Consider the following 22,905-nt stretch of genomic DNA (forward strand, 5'->3'; position numbering starts at 1 on the left):
ACATTGGAGAAGGAGCCCAAAAGTCATCCCAGAAAGGTCAACTAGGATGGTAGCTTCTAGAGCAGATATTTTTAGACTTGAGACCCTCACTAGATGAAATTATATGCGGCTGGGCGTGGTGGCTCAAGCCTGTAATCCAGGCACTTTGGAGGCCAAGCCGGGTGGTTCACCTGAGGTTGGGAGTTCAGGCCAACCAACATGGTGAAACCAGTCTTTAAAAAAAAAAAAAAAAAAAAAAAAAAATATGCAAAAAGAGAGGGTGTGTGTGTGGTTTCTACATCATCTGTGTTATCCACCAAATCTAACACGATGTTAAGAACAAAGTAGGTGCTCTTCGTGAAAAGAATACTGTGGATGTGCATCTTTCTTGGTGCTTGCCATGAATGAGTGTCCTTTTTATATAAATGAAATGTGGCCACCTGCCCTCCTGTTACCTTGTCAGGACAGAAGGGAAATACTCAATTCTCACTTGCGTAAAGGGAGGAAATGAGTCCCACCCTTTGAAGAAGCTCAGATCTCAGCCAGTATCCTTTTTGAATGAGCAATACCCATAATAATAGTTCTCATTTATGACCTGTTGTGCTAGGCAGGGATGATACAGATTGCTTTTCATAGGTTTCTCATTTAAAAACAAAAAACAAAACCTACAGAGGCGGTTTTGTTATTATCCCCATTCATACAAGAAATGGAAGCCCAAAGAGGCTGAGTGATTTGTCCAAGGCCACACGGTGAGCAGGTGGTAAGGTCCAGATTTGCATGCAGGCCTTGAGAGTCCCACCCCACATTTTTTCCCTCTCTTTCCCCAAAATGCGTCACATTCATTCTATGCAATACTGTGAGGTAACTCATTCCTATTACAGAATAAAGACAAATTTTTTTAATGAGAATATACACAAAATAAAGAGGAAATTCCTGAAATCCCACAACTGTAGATAACCACTTTTCACATTTTGGTGTAGCCATCCAGTAATGTCTTTTCTCAGGTTAAATAAGGTTCTGCCTATAATAGCATAATTCCAAAATAAGGGGAAAACACACATGCACTCCCCATCCCCTCTACCTGCCATTGGTCTGCCTTCAATGGGTGTAAGTAGAAGATACAGTCTACTGCCCTGGGCTGGATGGAATGTATGGCGCATCCCTCAATGCCACCACCCAGCCCCTACATCCTCTCCCAGCTTAGCTGGGCTCATCTTTGATGCAGGCTGTCAGAGGGAAGGCACTCAGCATCTTGCCAAGAGCCCCAGAGACACTCATTCCGATATATCTGCACTCAGCCCCTTCCCATCCCTTTAGCTGTCATATGGGACTCTCCCCTAGACTCCAGAAGAGCCTTCCCCATCTTACCCCCTCTGCAGCTCCCTTGACTCACCTCACAGCCAGCCCTCCCTGCTCTTCCAGAAACATTTGCCCCATTCATTGCAATGCTTGAAGGAAGCACCTGCTCTGGGCTCTTCTGGAGGTACTGAAGATGCAGCAAAGCCTGTCCTCAGGATGCATGCAGTCTAGTGGAAAATGGGCATGGACACCAGCAAATCAGCACACTGAAATGCATATGCAGTTGGAAGCCACTCGCAGAAGGTGACCTGCAGCTGCAAGTTGAGGATGAAAAGGAGCCAAGGGTGGTGGCTCATGCCCATAATCCCAGCACTTTGTGGGGATTGAGGCAGAAAGATCACTTGAGTCTAGGAGTTCAAAACCAGTCTGGGCAAGGTAGCAAGACCACATCTCTGTTTTCAAAAAAAAAAAGAGGAGTCCAGATGTACAGAACTGAAAGAAAATGGTCCTGGGCAAAGGGAACAGCAAATCCAAAGGCCCAGCAAGTCCAGTGGGAGGGAGCTCGTCTTGCTGAAAAATGAGAAACGTTCATGTTGCTGAAGTCTAGAAAGCCAGAAGGGAGGGGGGTGAGGCTGAATGAGGACATTTGAGTGCAGTAGAAAACCATTGTAGGATTTTTTAGAGATGAGACATGGCCTGAAGTACGTTTTATAAAAATCACATTTGTGGTTTTTAGGGGGCAGTACAAGCTTGGAAGCAGCATCCCAATGAGGAGAGTACCTGCATAGTCTTGGATAGAGGAGAAATAGCTTGGAGCAGGGTGGTGGCCATGGGGTTAGAGAGAAGAGACAAATTCTGGCCATATTGTAGAAGCATCGTAAAGAAACATGATGGTCCAAGAGCAGGGCGAGGATTGGGGTGTGGTGAAGGGCAGGCAGGTCTCCATGCTCACCAGCTGAAATGCCACCCACATCAATTCTCCCCATCTTTTGGGGTTCCACTGCAGCCCCTTTCCCTAAGGAAGCCTGCTGACCTCTACCTTCAGCCCTGGTTACTTTTGCTTCCTCTTGGCACCCCCAGAGCCTGACATAAGGAGAGCCTTACTCCTGTGGGAAGGCGTCTGACCTGTCCCCTTGGGTGGGCTGTAACCCCGTTCAGGATGGAGAACAAATGCCACTGGGCCTGGTAAGGAGCCAAAGGACACAGCCTAGGTCTGCAGGCGTTAGCAAACACTGCTGCTCTGTGTGGGATAAGGTGCTTTTCTCCAAGCAACTCAGAATTGGAGTCGGAAGTCAACCATCTTCAGATGTGACCTAGAAAACTGGCCATCAACCCCCAACCTCAGGGTTGTCAAATAGAAACAAGCCAGCAGAGGACTCTGAGAACGCAGCTGGGGCAACATAGAGGGCGTAAGGTGAACTGACCTCCACATGGTAAAGGTTAACTACTCAGAAGATGGCTCCAATGCTGGGAGAACTCAGTCTAAACAAAACACAAGGATGTTTAAAAAAAAATGGAGCCTCTTAGCACTAATAACTCTTGGAAAACACTGGAAATTATCTTTTCTGCTATAGGAAAAATGCCTCCCTGTGTGCCAAAAAGAAAAGGATGTGGTCAGAAAGGAAGTGGGCGGAGGGGAAAGTGGGAGGGGAGTATTTACAGGCTCCTTGGAGTCTGATGTAAACAGTACAGAATGCGGAAAATCCTAATTTTAACACTTACTCTGTAATCATGGTTGCGAAGCATCTGAAGATCAGGATGCCTGCCAGAGCCAAGGCTGGGAATTGGTCTCAGGTGCCAGGTGGCTGCCCAGGTGACAGGGGCCTGGCCTGGCTCCCCTCTAGCCCCAGCCCTCTCCGAGGCCCCACCTGCTCCGTGCCTCCTCTCTCCACTCTCCCACCATGGACTGTTATTTCCAGCTCCTCCTGTGGAGGGAGGGAGGAGAAAGTTGCTGCAAAGTCAGCAATGACAGAACATGAGACTCACATGACCGGGAGCACATTGCTGTCCTTCACGTTAGATGGAGGGAAGCCTGGAGGCTCAGGGTGTGGTGTTCTCTCTAAACTTTCCACATACCCAAATGGTAGCACCTCAGGTTCCGGCCTTGAAGATGAAAAGGCAGAAGCTGCCTTTCCCACCCTCTACGTGCAGTACAGTTATCATAGCAGTTAGGATTCCTTTAAAGAGCAGGCTGAACATACCAGTTAGACCACAAACTCTCTGGACAGTGCCTGGCATTCAGGTTAAGCATGAGCTATCATCAGGGTGATGTTATCAGAACTATTAATATACTTAGCCTTAGAACCAGAGCCTGTCTTGAAGATCCCCTGCCGTGCCTGGATTAACCCCCTTAGTTGATTAATTTTTGGAGAGGTGGTGGGGGTAGCTGAGGAGGAACCTGGGTGGCCAAGGAGAAGGCATCGGGGGAAAAAGAGGGGTCGTTTAAAATATTGAAACATTGTTGGAACAGTTGTTAACAACTGGCATGGTCCCAGCAGTATGTATCAGTTCATCTCATCCATGACTTTTATTTACACAGCTCAGTTCTGCCCCTCACTAGCTGAAAGATCTTAAGCAAGTTCCCTACTGCATCATGGAAAGTAGAATGATGCCCACCTCGTGCAGCTGATGTACAAAGTAGATGCGCTGCTGGGTGTAAGGGTGCCTTGTGCACGTTAAGACTAAACAAGCATCAGTGAACCCACATATAACAAGAGGAAAATATTCCAGATTGGAACGGTCCAGGCTTCCGGAGCTGTGCAGCTGGATCTAACATTAGAGGCTCCAGAGCAAGAATACAAAGGCCTGGTGCCATTTCTGAGTTATAGGTCAGACTAACAGAGGGTTGAATCAAGTTCTATCCTCCAACCTAGACAAGTATACCTTTATAAAAACCCGAAGGCTAGGTTCAAATTTAGGAGTCTTGGACTCTTCAGAGTTCTGTGACAGAACCTAGTAGCATAGGAACAGGTGACCCTCAGCCCCAGCCCCACCCACTTCTCCTGCCACCCCTGGCTCTGCACCATGTTGAGATAGGTTTCATCACTCATATGCATGTGGGCACCCAACACATGGGCCCAAACTCCATGCATACCCCCAACAAACAGCCACTCTCTGGTCACCCCCTGGGCCCAAAAGTGCATACACAGTGGAGTCAACTGCCCTTGTAAAGACGGGACAGGGAAAGGCCTGGAAGACCTGGAGGCATATTGAGAGACATCTGGGCTGGGAATGTTGAAATCCTGGGTACCCAGAGGGGTAGAGTGGTCTGGAAGGACGGGTGCATCCTCTCAGTCCCACACACTAATTACCCAGTGCAAAAGAGCATGGCCAGAAGATACCAGAGTGTATCCCTTAAAAGGATAAGGCCAGCCAGACACAGTGGTTCATGCTTGTAATCCCAGCAGCTTGGGAGTCTGAGGCAGGAGGATCACTGGAGGCCAGATCAAGACCAGCCTGGGCAATATAGCAAGACTCCATCTCTTGAACAATGTTTTAAAGTTAGCTGTAGTCCCAGATACTCCAACAGCTGAGGTGGGAGGATCACTTGAGCCCAGGAGTTCATGGCCACAGTGAGCTATGATTGTGTCACCCTGCTCTAGCTGGGTGACAGAATGAGACCCCATCTCTAAAGAGAAAAACACACACACGTAAGGCAAGGCCAGGGCTGCTCTCACTTGGGTCTAAGGATAGTACTGCCGCAGATTTCAAAGCCTGCCCTAGAAGCTCTCCAGACTTGAAACCATCAGTCCTCCATGTGTGGTTTTCCCCCGACTCCCATCCCACACCGCATCAGGGGACATTAGTATCGGTAGAGTCCCTGCACACCTGCCCACCCCCTGCCTCCAAGAATGCTGCTGCCAGCCTCTCCCCAGACTCCCCAATGACTGCAGGGCTTCAGGGGGAGCAAAGTGAGGCTTTTCTCAGAGAAGTTGCTCTACCCCTCAAAGGCAGTGGGAAAATGTGTTGGGTCTGAGCGGAGCCTTGACCTTAACCGAGGGACTGCTTATTTGAATGAAATGCTTAGCATGAGCTTGTTTAAGAGTTGCCTTTTTTCTCTAAAAATGGGGTGCAGAAAACTTGAAGGTTGCAATAATCGATGTTTTCTCATTAATTAGGCCCATTGGCAAGTCCATTAGCTATGAGCTTTGGGTCAATGGCTGATTGTCTAAAGCAAAACACCATGTTATCACAGTGAGGAGAAGGGTTGTAAGAGAAGGAAGGGAATTAGATAATAACTAATATTGATGGCTGGGCACAGTGGCTCACGCCTGTAATCTCAGCACTTTGGGAGGCTGAGGCGGGCAGATCACTATGTCAGGAGATCGAGACTATCCTGGCCAACATGATGAAACCCCACCTCTACTAAAAATACAAAAATTAGCCAGGTGTGGTGGCCCACATATGTAGTCCCAGCTCCTCAAGAGACTAAGTCGGGAGAATCGCTTGAACCCAGGAGGCAGAGGTTGCAGTGAGCCGAGATCGCACCACTGCACTCCAGCCTGGTGATAGATCGAGACTGTCTCCAAAAAAAAAAAAAAATTGACATCCTGTGTTGTACTTTGCAAAGCATTTGGTCATACGTCATCATTTCACTTGATTCTTGTAATAGCTCTGAGATGTAGGGAGACCTGACGTTATTTTTCTTCCTGTTTTACACATGAAAGTATTTAGCTGTGCTAAGTACTTCCCATTCATTATCTCATTTAATTCTCACACCAAGTACATCAAGTAAGCACTGTTATCATCTCTATTCCTTATCTCTTAGATGGGAAAACTGGTACAGAAAGTTCCTTTGACTAGTACATAGTAGCACTAGGTTTACAGGCCTAAGCAGTCTGACTCCAGAATGCTGCTTTCAGCCACGATGCTCGACCACCTCTCTACTCCAGCTCTCTTCTCCCCTTTCTCGCCGAACTTCTCCCTTTTTTCTTGTGCTCGTTAATTCTCCTGCAGAGTAGCCTTTACCAGCATACCTTTACTGCTGTCTTGATAAATAATGAGTTGAATGACTTTCTCTCTTCAGTTTCTGTGGCTTTCGATACTGCTGACTCCCTGAAATTCTCCACTTTGGAAATTAGTTCTCTTTTGTTGCTGGCTATTCCTTTGCTTTTTGTACTCTTTGTCTCTGGCCATCTGACAGGTCTGTCATCCTGAAAGAGCTCACCCAGCACCATCATCAGCTGATCCTCTCCCTGCAGATGGCTGCCAAATCCACGTCCCTAGCCCTGACTTTCTTCTAAGCTCTGAACCCAACTTTGCAGTTAACTCACACAATGTCCACCTATTTAGTCAATTCCAATAAGGCAGCAGTGTCCACATTGAAATTCATGGTCTCCATTCATCTCTCACTTCAGATCGATTTGCTATTTATTCAACAAATAATTTTGAACTCCTATTTGCCTGGCACTGTTCTAGGTACTGGAGATATAGCAGTGAATAAAATAAAATCCTTGCCTTCCTAGGATTTTGGGGAGTGGGATGAGGGAAGACAGACCATTAACAAAATAAGTAAGTTATAATGTATTAGAAGGTGCTATGGAGAAAAATAGAAGAAATGGGGGAGGGGCGCACTGGGGCAGGAGGTTGCAATCTAAAATATGGTTGTTAGGAAAGATTGCATGAGAACAGGATATTGGAGCCAGGAATGAGGCTGGCAAGGGAGCAAGCCTTTCAGCTATCCAAAGGAATAACGCCCCAGGTGAAATGAACAGTACTTGCAAAGGCCCTCAGGTGGGAGTTTATTTGGCATGTTCAGTGAACAGCACAGAGGCCAGAATGGGGAGAAAAGGAGATGCAGTCAGAGAGGAAATAGGGAACTGGGTTATATAGGGCCACATAAGCCAGTTTAAGTAGCTGAGCTCTTCCTGAGTGCTTGAGGAGGCATAGAAACCTTTTCAGCAGGAAAGTGACATGATTTTACAAATGTTTAGCAAGATCACTGTGGCTGCCATGTTGAAAATAGACCAGGGAGGCAAAGTTGAGTAGGAGACCAGTTAGAAGGTCACTGCAGTAATCTAAGAGAGATGACTCTAGCTTAGACCAGTGTCGTGGTGATGCAGGTAGTGGGAAGGTGTTGAATTCTAGATATATTTTGATGACATCAGCAGGATTGGCTGATAAGGTAGCATGTGGAATGTGAGAGAGTGGCCAAGAGTAACTCCAAAGTTTTTGGCAAGTGGGCAGGTGAATATATGGATCTGGAGCTCAAGGGAGCAATCCAGCCTAGAGATACAAATTTGGAAGTTGTCACAGTGCAGATGGTACTTAAAATCATGAGACCAGATGAGATCACCAAGGAAATGCAGATAGAAAGAAAAGAGAAGAAGCCCAAAGCCTAAGCCCTGGGGCCCTCCAATGTTAAAAGGTTCAAAGAGGAACCAGAACCAGAACCAGCAAAGGACGCTGAGAAAGAAATAGTGAAGTATAAAGGGAAACAAGATTAGTAAATATGCATCATGTGCCAGACACCATGCTCCAGAAAAAGGATGCAAAGACAAACACGACTCCATCCTCACCATCCTCATGCTCTAATGCAGGAGTCAGGTACTACACCTTGAAATACCATTGTGGTTTGGTTCAGGGATGGGTGCAAAATGTCAGGCACAGTGAGACCACAGCCTGGTTACTTCTGTGAATGATTCTACACACACACAGTCAACCATACTTGGCTCTTCTGAGTGATTGTTTTTATTTATCTCTTCTAACAGGAGATTGCTTACCAAAGCTAGGACAATCTACCTTTGTAATATCTCATATGTGGCACCTCCTGTCCACTTGTTCAGCCACCAGTCTAGATGAAGCCCTCCTTAAAGATCACCTGTAGTGTTGCAGAAGCTCCTAAACATCCTCGTTCCCTCCCTTTAGCCCTCTAATCCTACTTTTTCATTAATCTTCCTCATAGTTAACTCTCCTGAGCAAAAGTCTCACCCCGTCTAGGATGCAGCCCAGGTGCCTAAGCCCATTATTGAAGGTGCTTTACAAACTGTTACTATCCTGCCCACCCAGCAGTGTCTTCGCTCTTCCCAGTGTTCTGTTTCCTGGACATTTCCACATTTATGCTTGGTATCACACTGCAGCCTACGATGCAGTATCTCACCTGGAATGCCTGTCTGTATTCCAAAGTGTTCATATCCCATTCCCCTCACAAAGCTTTCTCCTTGCTGTAGCCTGCATGGTTATCCATGTCTCTGAGTTGCTGTATCACTTGGAGTCTCTGACACTCATTTTTGTATGTAGGTATATGATGGCATGGGTAGTCACTAAAATACATTCATATTCACTGATTGATTCAGTTTCATTTAAGTGTGGCTTGCCTCCTTTTCCTAAGGATAAGTAACTTCTATTGCAAGGCATGGTACTATTCTAATAATAGAGTCTTAAGTGAATAGTAGATGTTAGTTTTTTTTAAAGGTGAGTGAATATATAAAGTATAAAACTGATGAAATACTTTGTTGTATATAAGTTCTGCCAGGCTCCAGGAATATAGTCATGAAAATAATTCAAATAAAATATTTATTCTTTCAATAAATAGTATTAAGTTTTATGTACCAGCAATGTGCAAGACACTAATGATTCAAAATAAGTCATAATTCCAAGCCTCAAGAAACCTGTAATCTAATGGGGAAGACACATAAACCGTTATGATCTGACACCTGTAGATGTAGATATATCTATGGAAGAGGAGGCGATACATGTGGTAACTCTCAGAGGATGAGTAGTTAGATACAGTGGAACTTGAGTAGGAGGAAGAACAGCGTAGGCAGAGGGCACAGCGGTGAAGGTGAGAAACAGCATGGTGTTTGGGGATGGGGAGGCCAGATGATGGAGAGCCATGTATGTCCTATTGAGGAACTTGAATTTTACCCTGTGGGTGATGCCAACAATGTCCATATAGAAAAGCCTTGGGAGGATTTTATGTATAGAAAGAGCATGATCAGGTTTGCATATTTGAACACTTGGGCAGCCTAAAAGTTGGATTTGAGAGTTGGATACAGAGAGAGAAGCTATGCGCCCTTACAGAAACCAGGTAAGAGATGCTGAGGGCTTGGATTAAGTGAAGGCAGTAAAGTTGGATGGGGAAAAAAAAATTTTTTTTTTTTTTTGAGATGGAGTCTCACTCCGTTGCCCAGGCTTGAGTGCAGTGGCTCAATCCCGGCTCACTGTAACCTCCATCTCCCGGAATCAAGTGATGCTCCTGCCTCAGCCTTCTGAGTAGCTGGGACTACAGGCATGTGACATCACACCGAGCCAATTTTTTATTTTGTGTTTTTAGTAGAGACGGGGTTTCACCATGTTAGGATGGTCTCGATCTCCTGACCTCATGATCCCAAGGTGCTGGGATTACAGGCGTAAGCCACCATGCCCAGCCAAAAGGAGATAAATTTAAGCATCACGTATGGGGAAAAATTCACAAGATGCAGTGATACAGTCACTGTGGCAGTGGGTGTGGGAAGAGCCAAAGATGGCCCTTGCTTCTGACCTGGAAGATCTGGTGAGCAGTGGGCAGCACTTCCCCTGCAGCAGAGACAGGGGAAGAGGGCTTGGTTTATGTTGGAAATGATGAGTTCAATCTGAGCCATATGGAGTTTGAAATGCCTCCAGCATTCCATTCAAAGTAGTCCCCTTAAATGGTCATTGAGTGACTCAAATAGTGCTACTGTTCTTGGAACTTTTCAGAGACTTCTCAAAAAACCATTACCAAAGACATTTTATCAGCTACATAAACCAGTCATGCATTTTATAGACATAACTCTCTTTTTGGGGGGAAAAAAAAGAGAGAGAGAGAAAGGGAGGGAGGGGGAGAGGGAGAGACAGAGGGAAGAGGGGAAGGACACTGCCTTGGGATGTATATTAGTATCTTTTTCATAAAGGAAAATTTTGATATTTTTCAAGTAGAAAGAAACTCCCTGTTCACTAGACTTAAATCATCATGAATTTTGGCTGTTTTCAAAATCAAATCATCCCTTAGTGATATAATCCTAGTTCCCTAGGGCTATGGAAGAAAGCATACCTCTGACCTGAGGAATTCCCAAAACTACAGTTGCAGAAGTAGCAGCAGTGTAGATGGAACTAAAGTGTAACCTCCGGGGTCACTATTCCCAGTGACTGCATGTGGCCAGATTTGTTTGTTCTGATGTGATGATTAAGAAGCCTGTTGTTGTATTTCTCTGTTCTAGAAACCCCTCCAAGAAAAGGACCTTTTCCTTCTCTCCTAAGATAGCCACAAGAGTGTGCCTTTACTGTATTATCTCTGTTTAAAAAAAAAACAAAAACAAAAACAAAAAAACACCTGGGACCAAACTAAGTTTTATGATTTGTCTTACAAGGTTGACTTGCAGACCCTTGCCCCAAGTCTCTGCTCACACAGCTCTGGGCAGGAAGATGGGAGGCAAAAACATGGGAACTATAAAGGCTCTATAGACAAAGTCACTGAACCCACCAGCAAGATAGCCAGCCCTGAAAAGGACAGTGTTGTAACAGAATAGAAAGTACATCCACTCAAAACCAAATTCCCCAGGCAATATGCCACAGTAAGCCCAGTGTGTAGGGTGGGAGAGCAAGAACAATCTGCCACTGCTGGGAATACCTGCCCTCCAGTCCTAAAGAAGAACTCAAAGGCCAGTAGGGACTGGTCACAAGCGAAATGAAAAACAAGATTTAGGCAACACAGAAAATAGATGTATTGTGACTGAAAAACTGTCTTAGCCCTTTGCATGGGGGCTTGAAACCGACTCCAGTATGGTTATTTCATGAACCCAGTGAGCAGATTGGATCTCTGCCCAGCCTCTGACCCACTCAAACAACATGCACTCCCTTTTGTACAGTAAGAAATGGCATAGAATTACCTGGGAGCTACTACCCCCAGCTGCAAAAGCATATGCAAAATGAGCTCTGACTTTCTGCATCAGGTCAATTCCTTCCTTACTGTCTGCCAACCGTGATACACTGCAATTATTCCCAGCAGCTACCAAGGGCATGACAAGAGAAATGGCTCTTGCAGCTGTGGGTTCACTTCCTCCCCAGGCAGCAAAGCCCTCCCTTCACTTCAGGCTGGGGCTGACTGGCATAGGAGGTCCTGTGGGGGGCCAGTTGGAGGCAGTGGTTAATGTCTCCATATCCACGTGACAGTAAGGGATGCAGAGATGTTAGCACCAGCTTGACAATGTAACTCCCTTTTGGACCACTTGTATAAAACCCTGCAGGATCCTCTGTCACTTCGTAGGAGGAAGAACTTTATATCAAACAAGACCACTACCTTTTAGCTGATGAATGAAGCAGTATCATTTCTTTAATTATTAAATTCTAGTCCATTATTACCTAGCACCATCCCTGGTCCCTGCAGTGAAAATATGGAGAATGCATAGCCAGACTCTGCTGACTAGACTTGTGCCTTTATTGGGGTCCAGTCCAGTTCTCCATGACTGGTCCTGGAGCTGCTAAGTCATTAGACAGCCCGAGTCCTCTCCACTCTGGCTTCCTCCAGCACCGTGTAAGGGTACTTTGGGAGGCAGTATGATATAGTGGTCAAAACCATAGACTTCGAAGTCAGACAACTCCCAGCTTCACCTCTTGCATTCTGTAGGACCTTTGTCATGTACCTTAACATCTTTAAGCTTCCATCCCCTCATATGTAAAATGGAAATAAAAATTTATCTTGTGGAGTATTTTGAATATTAACTGAGGTAATGTACTTAGCACATTGGTTTGGATAGAGTAACACTCAGTAAGTATCGTCAATTATTAGCAACAGTCCATGGCAGGGGGAAGAGACATTGGTTCCTCCTCCTTCTGTACAAGGTCAGAGGAAGCCAGGAGGAGTATGTAGGTACCAGAATGGCAAGTTTGCGAAACTAAGCTGAGACTTCCAGGCTGGACTGGAAGGCAATGGGAAGGCAGTGCATTAGAGTGTATGCCACCCTCTAGAACAACTTTCACATTCAGATGGTTTCCAGAAGATGACCATGATTTCCTTGTGTTAGATTTTCTATGCCTGTGTTTTCTAAGTGATGGATTGGCTGATGCCTAGAAGCTAAACAACCCTCTTTGTTGAGTAGAAATTCTTACTGTGGTTTCCTAAGAAATTAGTATAACCTTTAACTTTGCCTCCTTTTGCCCTTCTTTCCTCCAGATACTGCCTTCCAGATTCATCGAATTTCAACCACCATTTCTTTCCAAAAAACAAACCTTACTCACACTCATATTTCCAAGAAAGTGGTTCTTGCAGAAGAATTCCTCTAAACTGCTGATTACCATCATCCAACTAGTTGATGTCTCTGTGTGGTCTCACAACTGCCTCTTTGAGCTTCCTGTTCTCAATTGGGTCAGCTGTGGTTGTATTTAACTTGTTTTGGCATGGCTTTGTTATTTTTATTTTGGTTTGTTCTCATTTAATTCTGAAATGGCACAGCATAGAACTTTTTGACCTGAATTCCCCCTGTGAACTTCCCATTTTGCCCAAGTTGACGATGTTAGTAAGCAGTGAACACCTCTGCAGCTTCTGAAAAATTCATTCAGCCTCTTTTCTTGTGCATGTCTTCTGCTTTGCCAGGTCAAGCTGGGAACTGCCTGACTTGAGGGAAGGGAGAGTAAAAGCCATCAGTGACTCAGATGGGGTGAGCTACCCTTGGTACGGGAACACCACAGAAACTGTGACCTTGGTTGGCCCCACCAACAAGATCTCCAGGTTCTCCGTCAGCATGAATGACAACTTCTACCCCAGTGTGACATGGGCAGTGCCTGTGAGCGACAGCAATGTGCCGCTGCTCACAAGAATCAAGAGAGACCAAAGTTTCACGACCTGGCTGGTGGCCATGAATACCACCACAAAGGAGAAGATCATTCTGCAGACCATCAAGTGGAGGATGAGGGTGGACATTGAGGTGGACCCTCTTCAGCTCTTGGGGCAGCGGGCCCGGCTGGTGGGCAGGACTCAGCAGGAGCAGCCCCGGATCCTGAGCCGGATGGAACCCATCCCCCCTAATGCACTAGTGAAACCCAATGCCAATGATGCCCAGGTCCTCATGTGGAGGCCCAAGCGGGGTCCACCTCTGGTTGTGATCCCTCCTAAGTAGAAGCAGACTGGCCTGACTGTGTGTGGATCACACGCTTCTGAAACATGCAGTGAGGGGTGCCAGGGGTGGCAGGAGCCAAACTGAGTTTCTGAGCCAAAGCAGACCTCTTGGTTTGCCAGCCTTTGCAGCCACTTTTGAAGAGTAGGGCTGCTCCTTGGGTGGTAGAACCATAATCCTTAGGAAAAATCCCTTCCTCTTAGGAATAAAGAAATCACTGATTTGACAGACTTGCTGTGATTACCATGCAAGTAGCCATATTTTGGAGCTGACCAGGATGATTCTTTTATCTGAACTATTGACCATTTCTTTCCTGTGAGATGCAGGGGATAGAAACGAAATTAAACAGTGCCTGTGGCAAATGCTGCTTCCCAACCAATTAGAAGTAGGAGTGAAAACATCCACACCAGGTGGTCGTAAGACAAACTCCTGCTGTCTGACTGGGGGGTGCTGGGGAAACGGGTGGTAAAAGAATGGTTGATGGAGAGAGGAAAGAATAAGTTTTTATTACAGAGTAATATTTCTTCACTTATTAGTTGATCATCAGATCGACACACTGACTAGAATGAATGGAGCACTTAGAAAACTAGACAAATACTGGTATTTGCTCCCTTCCGAGGGAGAAAGCCTCCTTGGAACTGTCCAAGGTGCTGATGTGAACTAACAGATGGAAACACTTCATTAGTTCCATCTACCCACCTCTTTCCAAAAAGATTGCTTATCCTCAGAGTATTTTAATCACAGTACTTGGCTTTGTAATTCCCATATTCTGCAATAGTTATGATATTTGGGACCCTGTCCGTGTTTTAGTTAAATCCTAACTGTGATTTTGTTTACAGCTGCTTATTCTGGTCCCATGATTAGCCCTAAATTTACATTTAAAAAATTATAAGCCATGAACCCACGTAAGATTTCAAGAACATTTCAACAAATAAGAACTGGATTTTCATTATATTTCGAGTTTTTGAATGATCTGAACACATACAATGGACACATGTATGCATAGACACCCACGCATGCACACATCAAGGCTGCATATAGCATAATTGCTAGCATATTTGTCAGAAGTGCCTCTATATCTGTCTGTAGCCTTTGTATATACATACACTGTATATTTATATTTATTTATTTTAGCTCTGTTTCACAGAAGCTCAAATTTAACTGCTTGAGTATTTGTGAGAAAGTACTTCCAAAGGCTTAACTTCAGAGCTCTTTAAAGAAGATCTAAGATACTCATATTAAGCAAGCCTGTATTGCTAAGATTTAACCAATAAAGATGAGAGGCCAGGTTTCCTTTAGTCAAGCCAATATAAAACTTCTTTTTGAAGGTTTCCAGCCTTGCAATGAGGAGTTCTGCAGTTCTTCTAGCTTGAATCACTCTTCCTCCCCCAACAAAAAAAGAGCTTGTACCTTTATTCTCAATAATTCAACCATATATATGGTTGTATATATGTTTGCTTGTTCACTACCTCCCTATGCAAACTAATTATAAAAATTTCACATTGTCATTGTGGATTTAACAAGTAGACACTGCTTACTTAATTTCAGAGGGAGAAAGTTGAAGTTCAAAGCAGTTTTACAATCTTGTGATTGGCTCCAAAGGGCTGTCTTCTATTAGAGTTTGTGGATAGCGAATAAAAAGGGCTGTCTTCTATTAGAGTTTGTGGATAGTGAATAAAAAGCAGGAGGGTTTATTACTTTTATTAAAAATTCAATTTAGTCCAATTTATTTCAGATTCTAGTCCCAGAGGAAGGTACTTAGCAGATGGATAATAGTGCTAACAGATCTACTCCAAAGTATGTAGTGTTAACCTCACACCCCAACCATCAACTACTGTCCTATAGATTAGTTATTGATAGCAAGTTATTTATAACAGCCATCAATAATACATCAGTAGCTCACAAAGGACCTGAGACAGACATTCATATAGAAATAATTCAGCTGTTACTTTTGGAATTCTCTGTCTCTTTGCATGTTTCCCTGTTTTATTTGGGAAAGGCAGCTCCAAAGAGCTCCATGGCTAAAGTATAAAGCTGCTTATTTTCCATGCTGACATCATAGGCAGCAATCTCTCCCCAAGACTGAATTAAACTTCACTCCTGTGGGATTCTGGGGAGTAGATACTGATCCTAGAATCTAATCCATGTGGCCCCACTTTAAGAAAACCTGCAATATTTTAAACTCCAAAGTTGTAACAAACAACAGATTAACGAGAATTTATTTACATTACAAAATCCTATACGAGATTTGTGTTTTCAGATTCCCCTGGTGCATTAAAATATGACTTATGCAACTATATTTACAAATAACTTTTTCAGAGGCATATCTGTATTTCTAAAGCAAGGCATAGCATACTTAGCTAGACTTGTTTCCCATGAAAAATCACCCCTTTCAGAGTTTTAAAAGAAATTACCCCCATAGCAGTTTTCTGAGAAATTTTGTAACGACAAAATGAAAAAAAAATGGGAAAGTATTTATAAAAGTTAAAAGCACTATGCACATATACGTTGTGATTATTGTTATTGATACCACTGTGAACTCTATAGTTGGGTCTCTCAGCTCTGAAGTCAGCCTGGCAGAACGCTCTATTGCCCTGTAGCCAATTATTTTTCAAGTTACTGTTGTTTTACAAGGAAATGACCCCTTTTCTTCCTGTGATTTGTGGATCATTATCTTTCAGCTTAGGATATTGCCAAATCAAAGTCTGTCGTACAAGAGAGAATTAACCTTGAAATCTCTGTTGAGGTCACCTCTGCCCTCCCGTCCAGCTCTCCTTCCCTTGAAAGTGCCTGGGTCTGATGCCAGATGCCATCAGTTTACAGGGGCTCATTTAGTGCCTTGATTAAGTTTTAGTTGGGTGGTCTCAGGACTTAGACATACACACACAACACATGGCTTCTTAGTGGCACAAGTTTTGAATTCCATAGGAAAAAGCATTTCATCACATCTTAGATAATTTTAATCAAGTCCTTTGAGATCTTTTAGTCCATGATCTCGCAAGAAATTGAGGCCTCGTTAAATTAGGTCATCTATTCAGAATCACATACCTAGCCAGCTGAAGGGCCAAGGCCCCACATCTCATTCACAACATGGTCACACTTAGCCAGGACCCACAGCCTCTTGTCTCCAACCAGAACATTATCTTAATCCCTAATCCATTCACCCACAACCCAGTGAGTCTAAAAACTAGAGACAATTGGATCCATCCTTTAAAGAACAAGAGAAAATCTCTGTTACTATTATGTAAAAGAAAATCTGAATGTTCCAGATTCCCTTTTATCTGTGACAGCTGTTTGGAGGGTAAACCCTTAATATGGGCTCTTTGCTGCATGCATGTTACATTCCTGGGTCATTGCTGTAGCCCACAGCACATGAGAAGGTTGGAGGCTAGTCCCCTACCCACCTCCCATTCCACTGACCTTTTTACAACTCCCTCTCTCCTGGTGCTGGAATGGTATCTCATAGGTCAAAATCGTGTGCTAAGCAGCAATTCTGATCAGTAAAAGAAAAGAACTATAACTTACGGAGTATTTTTACAAAAGGCTTCCACATGCATTTTCTCATCCCCAGACATTCTTATGAGGAGTGTAATACTCCTAAGGAGTGTTATTATCCCCATTCTCAGATAACAAATTGAGACCAAAGAGGTTAAGTGACATACCCATGGATACACAAACAAAAAAATATGAGAAGCCAGGATTCAAATGGGGCCTTTTCCAAATTCTATGCCCTTCCACTATCCTGTTCTCCCTCTTCTTTTCATCCCTGCCTAGAAGGCACAAAAGACAAAGGAGAAAGCTAGTCACTTTCATTTTCATAGTCATGTAGGCTCTCCCAATCTATTAAATGGACATATTAAACATAAGAGAACAAACGCTGCTTTCTTATGCAAAGAAATCCTTTCAGAGGTTAGCCCAGAAAATAATGCCTGATGGGCTGCAGTGTGGGTGAGCTAGCTGTCACTCAGCATCTCTTAGCAGAGTACTGGTAATCAGTGGAATAGGAAATCTGCTCTCCTGGTCTCAGAATCCCTTAAACACCATAAGGCCAAAAAGGAGAAGGAAAGCATGCATCCTGCAGCTGAGGTCCCAGCTGAACAAGGCCCTGCCACCCGCCATCCCTCAACATGGCAAGAGCAGCCTTTGGGGAGTAAGCAGTGGAAACAATGGCTTTCTAAGCCCTGGTTGGCACATGGAACATGCTTGTTAGAACTGAGGGCACAATTAAACATTGCAAGAGTCAGCTCCCAACTGAGTTGCAAAGAAAGATGTAAACACACACACAGACCCACCACACTCACACACTCTTCAAACTGAAAAGAAAATTAATCAAAAACCCAATGAATGCCTGAACTCTATAATTAAGCCTAAATGATCCTTAGATAGAAAGGGAGCTGAGTGAGCAAGCTCTGTGCACACAGATATTTTTACCCCAGAGTCTTATTGCCATTAATTTCTTTTGAGATCTTGAGTACATCTGGTTCCAGTTTCCCTGGAAGGACATCTGCCTATGGAAGGCCATCAGGAGAGTTGCCAGTTCAGTGGCCAGAGGACAGTCAAGGTTATTTGGCCATTCCAAACACTTTCACAGGAAGGCATCTGGGGACATGGAGTGTCATCCCCCACCCAGGTCAGCAGTGCACCCACCCATGACAGAGCCCATCACCAACCTAAGGCTTCCTAAAATTCCTTTGATGTATAAGTGCTTTACAGTTTATACATAAAAACTGTATAAACACTTTCATTTCCTTTGTGTAGCATCTCTGTTCAAGATTGAAAATCTTAGTATCGGCCTGATCTTCTGTCATTGTCATTATTAATAGCAACAACTCCCATCTGATTAGTGTGTTACAGTTTACATATTACAGACACAAATATTTTGCATTTTATCCTCAACAATCCTTTAAGATTGGCATCACATCCCCAATTTATAATGAGGAATTTGAAGCAGAAAGCTCAAGTGACTTGTCCAAGTCACTTAGTGTACTTAGTGGTGCACTAAGAACTTGAGCCCTCTGCACACAGATATTTTTGCCCCAGACCTTTACTGCATTCTCACAGAACGTTCTCTCCCTGGTTAATTGCAGGCACCCTCCTCTGCTTGTCCAGCCACTACTGTTCCTCAGGCAGGGCTGACTAGCAAAGGGAATCTTGACATGCGTGCCCTGACCAATCTCTGGATGCACTTTATCCAGAAAGAACACGCTCTACCGAGGAGTCTGGGTTCAGGAGTCTGGCCCAGGCTGTGGCTTCAAGTGATTTTTCTCCCATCCCACATTAGAAGGGAGGCCCACTTGGGTGCTCTGAGGTAGGAGCTCAGAGCCCAGGACATTAGCATGACTTGAGATCTTAGAGATCCTGCTGGTAGCTGGACTTGAACAAATCATTTAACTTTTCTGAGCCTTAGTTTCCTTCTCTGTTAACTGAGTTATTAGTACAGCCCAGCCAGCATCACGATCGGAGAGAGAAAGTAGATGATGTCTGAAAATACTCCAAATTGTCTAATGTGCTGCCTCATGTAAGATGTTGTGACTTGAGTAGAATCACAGGGCCTGAAGCTGATGGCAGGCCCTCTGGCCTCATCTACTTGGAAGCCCAAAACCATCTCAGGAGAACCCACTCTTCCTGCCAAGTGAGGCCTGGCCCCTGCGAAGAGTGGTGGGCTCTGCATCCCCATTTACCCTCGCCACCTTGCTTGTTCAGGGAGGCCTGAACCCTGGTGGTCAAGGAAAGAAAGATTTTTGCATAGCACTGCAGGAAGCAGCTCTAGAAAGAATGTGTAACTGGAACTCCAACAGGCCTTTTGGAAAGGAAAGGAGGCTAGAATGTCAAGTCTAGGCCAGACTTGAAATCCCAGCCCAACTGGCCTAGTTTAAACCTAGAGAAGCCAGCCAGGAACAGCTACTTACTTTCTGTTACGGGCTCAAACGAGATACAGAGGGAAAAAAAAAAAAATTATATATATATTTATACATATATATATATATGTATATATATATATGTATACATATATATATGTATATATATATATATGTATAAATATATATATATATTTCTAACTTTTTTGTGGGCTCTACACAGTTTTTGATGCCCCAGATCTTAGCTGGGACCCCACAGTTTAATGGTAGTATTTCAGATTTGGCCATGTGGGTGCAAATCAAATGAAGAAATACTTATTTGTACCCTGAAGCCCCCCCCCCCCCCCCCCCGTTGTCTCACCACACTGAAGACACATAGGATGAATGCTTCTGTCTCTCTGCACCTGCCCGAGGCAGTCCCACATGGACCAGCCACACAGTTTGCCTCAGGGCTGCTTCCCAAGAACTCCCTGGCCCCAAACCCTAAACTGCGTCTCTTCCCCAGCTGGGCCTGGGAATGGTCCCTAAGAGAAGCTAACCAGTTCTCACTAGGACAAATGTGAAACCAGGCCTCTGGGCAGCAGGCCATGTGGCCAGGCATAGGAGCCCCTCCTCTGCCTCCAGGCCCACATTTGTCCTTGGTTAACCCAGAAAACGGGTTGATCCGCAAAACAGCTGAGTGCTGGGTCAGAAATGCCCAGGAGAAGGGAAAACAGACATTAGAATTACAGCAATGAGGGGAGAGGGCAGACACACAGAGCACGACCCAGTGCCACATGGACCTCACTGGGGACTATGAAGGATACAGCTAGGGCCATGAAGTGTTTGGATAGTGAGATCGCTGAGCCTAGGGCTGGGCTCAGGCTGGCTGAAGGCCAGCATGACTGGAAGAGAGGAAATGTAAAGAAGGAGAGAATGTCTGCTCCATGCCAGTCCTGGGACTGGGTGAGCCAAGCAGGCACTAGGATCCAGAATATTTTTATTCTTTTTTAACAGAGCTAGAGTCTTGCTATATTGCCCAGGCTGGTCTCATAATATCCAATATTTAAGAAGGCACTCTCTCAGGCCGTGCACAGGGACCCTAGGCACCTGGCTTGCCTCCCGCAGTCCCAGCCCTGCTTCATGCCCACCTCTAACTCACTGCCCTCTTCACAAGAAGATCTGAGCAGGGAGGCTGTCGTGGGATCCCTCTGAATACTTTTTCTGTCAACCAGTCTATACTGTCTCCTATGTTCCAGGCTAAACAGAGTCCGCCCTCAGGGAAACAATTCCCACAGGAAGCTTTAGAAGCTGTTCATTTTCCCCCTTGGGCTCATCCATCCAAAACCCAGGGAAATGCCCCCTTAGTTCTTTCTATCCAGGTGCACTAGCCAGTGTGCCTATGAGGAGATGTTGCCTTCGTGGCCCAGGGGCTCCATGAGGATGGGTAAGGTGACAGGCAGGACTTCTGTCAATCACTTTGAGTTCTTCCCAGGAAAGGCGCTGGGAAAAAACCTACCAGCCACATCAGTACGAGAGCAGGCACCCTGGATGAAAGAAACAGCTGGCTATCTCTCCATCTGCTCTTGTCCCTTCACCCCGCCCTTCAAACCAATTAGAATATTCTACACAGACGTGATCCAATGAAATGTTAATTGGAAAAATAACAGGAAAGATAACACATGCACTTCAGGCTGAGAACTATTTCATTAAACTGGGCTTTGAAAGCAAGACAGCCAATTAAATTATTTCCCACTTTACTCGCTCATGTACCAGAAACTATGGAAAGCTATTACTTCTAATTAATTAGGAAGGAAAGAAAGACTCTGTACATGCATATCAGATGAACAGGGACTGAGAGGCTACCCCACCCACCTCTTTGTGCATACACACACACATGCATCAGGGAACTAAAGACTCATCTGTCTCACCTAAAAAAATTTCCTGAGTGTTCTGAAATAGCAAGAAAGCATCTGTTCCCAGGAGCCACTCACAAAATCAAACAAAGGAAAATGTCTTCTTCAGGCACGTTCATCAGAAGGGAAATAGGGCATTTGTGGTGAAAGAATAAGCAGCTTTAAACTCAGTTGGATTCCAAACCCTCTGCAGCCTGACATGGTCCTGTCTTTTTCTCCTCAGCAGAATTAGATCTTTCCAAGCCTGCTCTCAATATCCAATGCAGTGTTCATTGGCACAGGGTGGTCTCATGGACCAGAAGACCTGAGACCCCAAGGCCCAATTTTGGCTTGATGGTAGTCTGATGCAGGCCATCTTTGGGATCTTCACTTTTCCATCTGTGAAATAGGAAGAAGGCCAATCTCTGTACCATATTCACCCTCAAAGATTTTGGGCTTGTGAGAGCACATTTGAGGGAGAGCCCTGAGCCTCTGTGCCTTGCCTTAGAGAAAACTGATAGAATCCAAACAGACAGTTAAAATATTTTCTGCAGAAAAATTATCCTAACCCAGAGACACCCTTATTGCGTAATAAATATAACAGAAATGACATAATGAAATGATGACATAAAGCAGTCATTTTGGTGATGTGACTTGCACACAGGCATCTCTCCAGTATGGTCCAGGAGCAATAGGCAGACTCAGGATGTCTCAAGACCTCTGCACATGTGCAGCCACATTGTGCCCCATGCACTCCCCCTCTGTCCTTGCCATGTCTGTCATTCTGTGTCACACAAGGTACTGAGGGCTGGTAAAGCCTGCCACAGTCAGTGCCTCTGACCAATTCTAACCAATCTTATTATTGAAGGAAGGGGAAGTAGCATTTTTGATATCAAAGAGCATGGCACCCATTCCACAGCACAGGGAATGCGGAGGAATACTTTCTAGAATGGCTTCTAGGCTATTATGTCCCCAATTGTATATGTAATGGGGTTGTCTACTGACTTCAAACAATTGGAGCAAGTTTTCTCTACTATCTACATAAGAATTTGAAATTCGGTTTTTTCCTAAAATTGAAACCATACATAGAATCTGAAAAGGTAACATGCTAATTAAGTTATAATTATTAAAAAATTGTGCCATTATAGCAGTGCACTCCTGTAAGCAAACCAAGCATGTCAAAAATTCAAAGATACCAAACAGAAGAATGATCACGGAAAAAAGAGGAGGATGCCTGATGCTTCACTTTACCCTAGGGCAACTCCCTTCATACATTCAAGACTGCTTTTTTTTTAAATTTTAAAACTTTAGTTCACCCACTTTGTTATGACCACAACTATTACATAACAACTTCAGGCTGAGTAACTGAATAACTTCAGTTTTCTCTAATGTTGCATATTCAAGAAATAAGTTTTATCTCGTGTGATTTGGACTCTGGAATAAAAGTTAAGTTTTAGCTCAGTCATGGTGCGAACCCCTTGTACAGGAATATTGGGTAAGCTACAGAGCTCTGGTCTCAGTGATTCTTGCAAGTCCCTTTGTACTCTGGATGCTAAAAAACAATGCCATCAGATCAGGGATCTCAAATTCCTCTCCCCTCCCCCATTTCTGTGGATTGCTTGGTGTGTCACTAATGGGTTATACATATAAATGACCTGTAATTCTTTAATATTTAGTTTTTAATCTTTTTTAAAATAACCATATGAAAGTTATAGATTCTTTTTTTTTGTTTTGTTGGGTTTGAGACAGAGTCTTGCCTGTCGCCCAGGCTGGAGTGCAGTGGTGTGATCTTGGCTCACTGCAACCTGGGTTCAAGCAATTCTC

At 44.4% G+C, this 22,905-nt stretch overlaps 1 protein-coding gene across 1 annotated transcript in view; it reads left to right on the forward strand.

Annotated features, from left to right (window-relative positions):
• Positions 1–14,966, forward strand: part of FAM78B (family with sequence similarity 78 member B) — a 97,543-nt gene extending 82,577 nt beyond the window's left edge. Inside the window, exon 2 of the mRNA XM_010338683.3 lies at positions 12,830–14,966. Within this exon, the coding sequence (XP_010336985.1) occupies positions 12,830–13,352 (523 nt within the window). The 3' untranslated portion in view covers positions 13,353–14,966. The remainder of the gene's footprint in view (positions 1–12,829) is intronic.
• The last annotated feature ends 7,939 nt before the right edge of the window (positions 14,967–22,905 follow it).

Source organism: Saimiri boliviensis, chromosome 19 (genome assembly GCF_048565385.1).
Source record: "Saimiri boliviensis isolate mSaiBol1 chromosome 19, mSaiBol1.pri, whole genome shotgun sequence".
Lineage (NCBI taxonomy): Eukaryota > Metazoa > Chordata > Mammalia > Primates > Cebidae > Saimiri > Saimiri boliviensis.